The 8,463-nt window shown below is 41.7% G+C and overlaps 1 protein-coding gene across 3 annotated transcripts; it reads left to right on the forward strand.

The window, feature by feature from the left end:
* Positions 1 to 991: 991 nt before the first annotated feature.
* On the forward strand, positions 992 to 8,141 carry LOC306886139 (piRNA biogenesis protein EXD1-like). Of its 3 annotated transcripts, XM_079443037.1 has the most exons (11): positions 992 to 1,247; positions 1,318 to 1,386; positions 1,523 to 1,556; positions 1,656 to 1,708; positions 1,783 to 1,874; positions 1,957 to 2,043; positions 2,561 to 2,665; positions 2,740 to 2,820; positions 3,799 to 3,942; positions 6,322 to 6,504; positions 7,713 to 8,141. In XM_079443037.1, the coding sequence occupies exons 1-11, from the start codon at positions 1,097 to 1,099 to the stop codon at positions 7,866 to 7,868; spliced, it is 1,155 nt and encodes a 384-aa protein (XP_079299163.1). In that variant the 5' UTR covers positions 992 to 1,096; the 3' UTR covers positions 7,869 to 8,141. The 3 variants fall into 3 exon arrangements, with proteins under 3 accessions (XP_079299163.1, XP_079299165.1, XP_079299164.1); XM_079443039.1 differs by lacking the exon at positions 3,799 to 3,942 and having other exon boundaries at positions 1,015 to 1,247; XM_079443038.1 differs by lacking the exon at positions 1,318 to 1,386 and having other exon boundaries at positions 1,043 to 1,247.
* The last annotated feature ends 322 nt before the right edge of the window (positions 8,142 to 8,463 follow it).

Below are 8,463 nucleotides of genomic sequence, written 5' to 3' on the forward strand. Positions count from 1 at the left end.
TGTGTGTGTGTGTGTGTGTGTGAGAGTGTGAGTGTGTGTGTGTGTGTGTGTGTGTGTGTGTGTGTGTGTGTGTGAGAGTGTGTGTGTGTGTGTGTGTGTGTGTGTGTGTGTGTGTGTGTGTGTGTGTGTGTGTGTGTGTGTGTGTGTGTGTGTGTGAGAGTGTGTGTGCACCTGGTATTCATCACGTCCTGGGGACCAAATGTCCCCACAAGGATAGTAATACCAGTAAATCTGAATCTTGTGGGGACATTTTTTGGTCCCCATGAGGAAACAAGCTTATAAATCATACAGCATAAAGTTTTTTGAAAATCTAAAAATGCAGCATGTTTCCTGTGAGGGCTAAGTTTAGGTGTAGGGTTGGTGTAGGGCAATAGCACATACAGATTGTACAGTATAACAACCATTACGCCTATGGAGAGTCCCCATAAAACATGGAAACCCAACATGTGTGTGTGTGTGTGTGTGTGTGTGTGTCTGTGTGTGTGTGTGTCTGTGTGTGTGTGTGTGTGTGTGTGTGTGAGAGTGTGTGTCTGTGTGTGTGTGTGTGTGCCACAGTCTGAGAGACAGCAGGTGAATGTGTGTAATGTGTGTAATATGTGTATTATGTCTGACCTCAGTGTGTTTCCCTAATGTCCACCACAGTGACCCTCAGCCTGTGTGTGTTAAACACTGTGGTATGAAATGTTCACACAAGTTCTTATTTGTTACACTGTGTATTTAAGTTTATATTGTTATAATGGTTTTATTCTATTATTTTGATATTTTCATTGTTATTATATTTATCCACATATATTTCAAGCTTTGGCAATATTGTATTTTTTACAGTCATGCCAATAAAGCAATATTGAATTGAATTGAATAGATAGATAGATAGATAGATAGATAGATAGATAGATAGATAGATAGATAGATAGATAGATATGCTTGGCGCGTTGGTTCGAATGTAGCGAATCAGCTTGTGAGTTAGATGACCAATCAAATCCTCAGAATCGCCCGCGGGGCGGGGCTTGTGCTAAACTAGTTTGGTGGGAAGAAACACGTCGTTATTCACACAAACACAGTTAATTAACAGGTTCATTCGGAGCTTGATTAGCTGATGAACAGGCCCGTCATGGCTTCATCTTCGGAGGAGTGCAGGTTTCTGGATGATCTGAAGAGGAATCGTGTTAGAATCAGTCTGTCCGACACACAGATCAGCGGCGTGATCCAGCGCATCTCTCAGAAGAAGAGCCTGATCCTACAGGACGGTGAGGACAGATTACATAACAACAGTATCTCTTTCATAACAACACCTTTAGATCCTTTTCCTTCTTCAAGTGTCTGAAGTGAAAAGCGGACGGAAATTTCCAGGCGTCAAGATCATTTTCGGACATGAAATTCTTAAAGGTAAACTGTGTGATATTTATTCATAAAAACATTTTAGCAAATAAAACAACTAATTTTAACGGTGCTTAAACGTATGTAAGTTAGTTGTTGTTGATCCAGCCGAAATCATTTTTCTTTCTTTCTTTCTTTTTTAAAGTGGAATTGAACAGTTCAGCCAATCAAGACCAGCTGTGAGTGTCTTATATTAATGTTTGATCGATCATTTACAGTCATTAGTCATGTTACTGTCATAAGAGTTTGTCAAACTTGTTTATTTGTTGTATATTCAGTGTTAATGAAGAGCACAAATCCCAACTCCACTCGTTCAGGAAGAAGATAGTAGGTAATTATCCTCATCCTCATCTTCATCTGTCTTGAGTTGCTGGATTATTTGACCCGCCTCCTCCTCTTCCTCAGGTGATGCTGATGATGATGATGGAGATGAAGGAGATGAGGAGCGTGTGAGTTATGTGGTGATCGATGAGCTTCATGAGAAGTTTGGCCCAGCAGTGAGTTTAGTGCTTCTATAGAGTTTGTGCCATGTCTATTCTGCGTATGCATGTATCTAATATATGTTTCTTTGTTTTCCAGGTGATGCACATCCAACAGCAGAAAGTCATTGGAGTCGGTGCTGATGTTTTTGGACCGATTGCACAAGAGAGACTTTGCTGGCTGCAGGTTAGAGGAATAGTAATAGTAAAGTTTACCTTACCTAGTAAAACTTTATACAAAACCGCTTCACATTAATAAACAGGAAAATAACAATGTTAACATAAAAAAACAAACAAACAATCACTAATCAAACTAATTCTATTTCAGCTGCTCTACTGGTGCCCCATGAAATCCATTGGATTTTTCCCAAATTCTGTGTTTTCCATTTTAATTGGTCTAGTCTTTGTTTTAATGGTTAAATAAAATTTTAGTACTCTAAGAATGTCTAATTAATTGAAATCATGAAACGTATTAGTTTTAAAAAGTTTGTTTAAAAAAAAATTCTATTTTATTTTTTCCAAATTTTGTTTCATTTTAATTTCTCTGGATTCTCTGAAATTTAATTAAAAAATAAAAAGCATACATTTCATGTTTTACAGTAAATTCCATTTTAATGACTGGTGTTCGGGTCAGAAGACAGTAATGTTGTCATTCAGCTCAGTTCTGATTATTAACTCTTAAACCCTTGTGAATAATTTGACAGGTTGCCACTAAGAAGGTAGTGTACCTGTTTGATATCCTCCTGCTCGGCGGGCAGGTGTTTAAAAACGGCCTGTGCATGATTCTGGAGAATCCTCACATCCTGAAGGTCAGGTGACTGTTTAGTGTCAGCAGAAGTGTGGCCGAGGAGCCGAGGTCTTACTGAATCTTCTGACTCCTCAGGTGGCTCATGACTGCCGCTGCATCGCCCGCTGCCTGAGAGCAGAGTTCAGAGTCAACCTCACCAACGTCTTTGACACACAGGTGCGTCTGAGTCTGATCCTGCAGAGATACACGCCTGAGCCAGATCATTAAAAACCCACAGACGGCAAGATGAGCTGCACTACTCCTGCTTCAAGTCCAGAAGTTTAATTCTACAGCTTGTCTTAGAACTAGTGCTGTCAATCGACTGAAAAAAGAATAAAGTAACTAATCAAACGTTTTCTTAAATTAATCCCACCTAACACTTAAAGTTTTTAAATTCTACTTTTATATTGCAATTTCACATTCAATCTTCAAATTAGTGTACAATGTAAAGACAGTATATTTGTTTAGTGGCATCTTTTTTCATGACTGAAGGCCAGTATCACTGATACCAATAATACTGATGTCTATAAGCAAATTTCCCAAATATTTAATCATTGACTACAGCCATTCAACATTACAGTATAATTGAGAGCGATCAATTTTTACATTTATTAGACTTTAAAAAATAACAACTTCTAATTTAAGTGAACTTAAGTCTTTGCATAAACCCATTATAATAAATGTCATATTTACCTGTGCTCTTCAGCAGAAATATACAGAAATTGAATAAAGTTATCAAACACTAAATTCTAAACTAAATATAGATGAATTCTTAAAGCTACAAAAGTTTTCCTTTCTCTCTCTCTCTTGTGTTTGATGCAGAGTCATCACAGCAGCTGGTTATTCTGTTATTTGGCTGCTGCTGAACATGACACGGATCTGAAACGCACGCTCATAGCTTCATTCACACTTTAAAATGAAGTGATACAGGCTACAGTGCTATGAGCGCAGTATAACGCAGGAAAAGGAGTTTTTACTGACATGGCCTGAGAGCATCTCCTCTGACTGCAGCTCGCTGTTGTTCTGCTGAGAATAACTAAGAGTTAATCAGTTGTGAAATGAGTTTGCGCTGTAAAGCACTGACAGTAGTGTGATTCTGTAGCTGGTGTTTGTGTTCAGCTCTCTCAGAAGTGCTGACGGTGTGCTGCTCCGCAGGTGGCTGATCTCATGCTCTTCTACAGCGAGACCGGAGGCTTTCTCCCGGACCGAGTCAGCTCTCTCCAGGAGGTGCTCCGGCTTCACCTCAAGCTCCCCGCTGCTGACCTCACACCTGTGTGCTCCAAAGAGCGCCACCGCAAGGTCCCAAACCACACCACGTGTCATTAGAAGAGCAGTAGAACAGTAAAGGTGTATTAATGTGTTGTTACGAGCTGCTGAAGAGGTTTGACAGGCTTCATTAGCAGTGTTTCCCACAGGACTCACTGATGCATCGATCTGGGACACAATGAGCTTCAACCCTTTTTTCTTTTGTAGCTGGACTTTAAAATGGACTCAAACCTCTGTTTAGCTGTGTCTCAGTGTCTCGGTCCACATTATTCACACTTTTTTATTCAAACACTTGTTTATTTAGAAGCCAAACAATTTGAGTGATAATAGTAATACATCTGTTTTTATTAATTTCTTTATTATTGTCTAATACAGAAATACATTGTTGTTGTAATACATCTGTACTGTAAATTCAAACATTTATATTTCATACTAACGTTCAAAAGTTTGGGATCAAATGTTTTTGTGTTTTTTTTTAAGAAGTCTCTTATGCTCATCAAAGTTGCATTTACTTGATAAAAAATACAGAAAAAAACGTAATATTATTGCAATTCAAAACAGCTGTTTTCTGTGTGAATGTGTTAATCTGTAATGTATTTCTGTGATCTGCAGCTGTATTTCCAGCATCATTACTCCAGTCTTCAGTGTCACATGATCTTCAGAAATCATAATAATATACTGATTTATTATCAATGTTAAAACTGTTTTTGCTGCTTAATATTTTTGGAACCTGTGATACTTTTTTCAGGATTATTTGATGAATAAAAAGTAAAAAAAAAACAGCATTTATTTAAAAAAAAAAAATATTTTGTAATTATATACACTACTGTTCAAATGTTTGGGCTTGGTAATGTTTTTTGAGAAAGAGAGAGAGAAATTAAAAAGTGATGAAGACTTATATTGTTAGAAAATATTTCAATTTTGAATAAATGTTCTTTTTAACTTCTTCACGTTTTCAACATTAATAAATCAGAAAGACTGGAGTAATGACGATGAAATTCAGCTTTGCATCACATGGATAAATTACATTTTACAGTATATTAAAATAGAAAACCGTTATTTTAAATTGTAATAATATTAAACTTTTTCTGTATGTTTAATAAAATAAATGCATCCTTGATGAGCAGAATAAACATCTTTAAAAAATTTAAAAAATCTTGCTGATCCCAAACTTTTGAACGGCAGTGTATATTTAAATGGAGTATTTTATCATTCAGTAGTATAATAATACTTCTGTGTTGATTTGTTCTTTGTTCTGTTGTGCTTGTAATTTGCTGCTGCTTTTATTCGTGATCCTGTCAGCCGTGTTGTAGACGGTCTCTTCTCTCGCGTCTCTGAGCTGCTGTAACACGGTCTCTTCTCTCGCGTCTCTGAGCTGCTGTAACGCGGTCTCTTCTCTCGCGTCTCTGAGCTGCTGTAACACGGTCTCTTCTCTCGCGTCTCTGAGCTGCTGTAACGCGGTCTCTTCTCTCGCGTCTCTGAGCTGCTGTAACGCGGTCTCTTCTCTCGCGTCTCTGAGCTGCTGTAACGCGGTCTCTTCTCTCGCGTCTCTGAGCTGCTGTAACACGGTCTCTTCTCTCGCGTCTCTGAGCTGCTGTAACGCGGTCTCTTCTCTCGCGTCTCTGAGCTGCTGTAACGCGGTCTCTTCTCTCGCGTCTCTGAGCTGCTGTAACGCGGTCTCTTCTCTCGCGTCTCTGAGCTGCTGTAACGCGGTCTCTTCTCTCGCGTCTCTGAGCTGCTGTAACGCGGTCTCTTCTCTCGCGTCTCTGAGCTGCTGTAACGCGGTCTCTTCTCTCGCGTCTCTGAGCTGCTGTAACACGGTCTCTTCTCTCGCGTCTCTGAGCTGCTGTAACACGGTCTCTTCTCTCGCGTCTCTGAGCTGCTGTAACACGGTCTCTTCTCTGGCGTCTCTGAGCTGCTGTAACACGGTCTCTTCTCTCGCGTCTCTGAGCTGCTGTAACGCGGTCTCTTCTCTCGCGTCTCTGAGCTGCTGTAACGCGGTCTCTTCTCTCGCGTCTCTGAGCTGCTGTAACGCGGTCTCTTCTCTCGCGTCTCTGAGCTGCTGTAACACGGTCTCTTCTCTCGCGTCTCTGAGCTGCTGTAACACTGTCTCTTCTCTCGCGTCTCTGAGCTGCTGTAACACGGTCTCTTCTCTCGCGTCTCTGAGCTGCTGTAACACGGTCTCTTCTCTCGCGTCTCTGAGCTGCTGTAACACGGTCTCTTCTCTCGCGTCTCTGAGCTGCTGTAACGCGGTCTCTTCTCTCGCGTCTCTGAGCTGCTGTAACGCGGTCTCTTCTCTCGCGTCTCTGAGCTGCTGTAACGCGGTCTCTTCTCTCGCGTCTCTGAGCTGCTGTAACGCGGTCTCTTCTCTCGCGTCTCTAAGCTGCTGTAACACAGTCTCTTCTCTCGCAGGAGTGTCCTGAGGTGTGGTATGCCCGTCCGTCTCCACCTGCCCTGATGAACATCATGGCCGCTTCGGTCAGTCATCTTCTCCCGCTGCGCCTCGTGCTTCTGGACGCTCTGATGTCAGATTACACCATCCTGGTAGATGCTTATATGAGCAGCTACCACAACCAGTCTCTTCACATTGAGCAGGTGAGAACATGCACGCATGGCTTTAATATCAGAGCGGTTTCCTTAAACCTATTTACTAATATGATTCATAAACGGGGAACCTAATCCCCGGGCGCTGCAGCATAAAATGGCTGCCCACTGCTCCGGGTGTGTGTTCACTGCTGTGTGTGTTCACTGCTGTGTGTGTTCACTGCTGTGTGTGTTCACTGCTGTGTGTGTGTGTGTTCACTGCTGTGTGTGTGTGTGTTCACTGCTGTGTGTGTGTGTGTGTGTGTTCACTGCTGTGTGTGTGTGTGTGTGTGTTCACTGCTGTGTGTGTGTGTGTGTGTTCACTGCTGTGTGTGTGTGTGTGTGTTCACTGCTGTGTGTGTGTGTGTGTGTTCACTGCTGTGTGTGTGTGTGTGTGTGTTCACTGCTGTGTGTGTGTGTGTGTGTGTGTGTGTGTTCACTGCTGTGTGTGTGCACGTTGGATGGGTTAAATGCAGAGCATGAATTCTGAGTATGGGTCACCATACTTGGCTGAATGTCACTTCACTTCACTCACTAATAAAAGGAGTAGTTCACACAAAAATAAACATTTGCTGAAAATGTGTTCACGCTCAGATCATCTGAGATCAGGATGAGTTTGTTTCTTCATCAGGTTTGTAGAAATGTGTCTCTGCATCAGTGTCTCAGCAATGGATGCTCTGCAGTGAATGGGTGCCGTCAGAATGAGAGTCCAAACAGCTGATAAAAACATCACAATAATCCACACCACTCCAGTCCATCAGTTAACATCTGGAGAAGACTAAAGATGAAACTAATCCAGCATTAAGATGTTTTATACTTCAAACAGTGAAAGTGTTCTGGTCTGAATCAGGAGAGAAATCTGCACAGATCAAGCACCGTTTGCTCTGATTTTGATGTGAGAGACAACAGGAGATGCACTTTTTCACTGGAGGAAGAGTTATTATGGATTATGGACTCTATGGTATTTTAGTTAAAAACATCTTAATGCTGGATTTGTTTAATCTTTTGTCTTCTCCAGATGTTAACTGATGGACTGGAGTGGTGTGGATTATTGTTACTTAAATGTGGGAGATCTGTGGACAGGCCTGGGCGGTCAGTGTGTGAGTGATGTGATGAATGGAGCGGACTCTGGAGCTGTGTGTAATAGTGTCGTTGTATCATAGTCAGTGGACGCTCTCTGTGTAATAATGCTGTGTGTGTGTGTGTGTGTGTTGTATCAGAGTGAGTGGACGCTCCCTGCAGAAGTGGAGGAGCTGCTGTGTGTGCGGCAGGAGCGGATGGACTGGGCGGCTCGACGGTACTCTCTGACCGATGCCGGCCTGCTGAGACGCTCCAGCTTCAACCCTCACACCGACTCTGTGTCTGAGATCAGATGAAACCTTGTCCAAATAGCAGCAAGTTAAGTTAAAACCCTGTTTGAACTGTCTGTTCAGTCTGTAGTTGAGCGCTTTTGTCATATTATTACTTGCAAAAGAAGACAGATTTTTTTGTTTATGAGCAGTTTGTTGGACTTCATAAGGCTCTGTTTCTTTGCTCTGCTGTAACGTGTGAAGAGTATTTTTGTATTGCTTGTAAAGCTGTCACGTTGCTGTTGATGCTGGTTGTTTTGTTCATAGTGTGAAGAATTAAAAAGCCTGTCTTTCATCGTGTCCTGATTGTGAGTCATTCCTGCAGATCTGACACTCAGAGGGCGCTACGGTAAAGGAAGACATGCTCCGGAGGGAAGAACGAGGCATGTTTCAGCTCACCGCAGAATTAAGATTTATATTTATTTAGAATATTTCAGATCTTCTGTTGTGGTTCAAAGCTTGGGCTTGGGTTATACCGGGTCTTTGTAAATGTTCAGCGAGACAGACACTTCTACAGAAGCTGCATGAAACCCTGCATGTGTGCATCGTTGCTCTATTTCCAGAGACTAATGGTGAACATGAGCAATTAATAGCAATCCTGTGATTTCTTAGACTGTACACT

This window comes from Barbus barbus (genome assembly GCF_936440315.1).
Source record: "Barbus barbus genome assembly, chromosome: 20".
NCBI classification, from domain to species: Eukaryota; Metazoa; Chordata; class Actinopteri; order Cypriniformes; family Cyprinidae; genus Barbus; species Barbus barbus.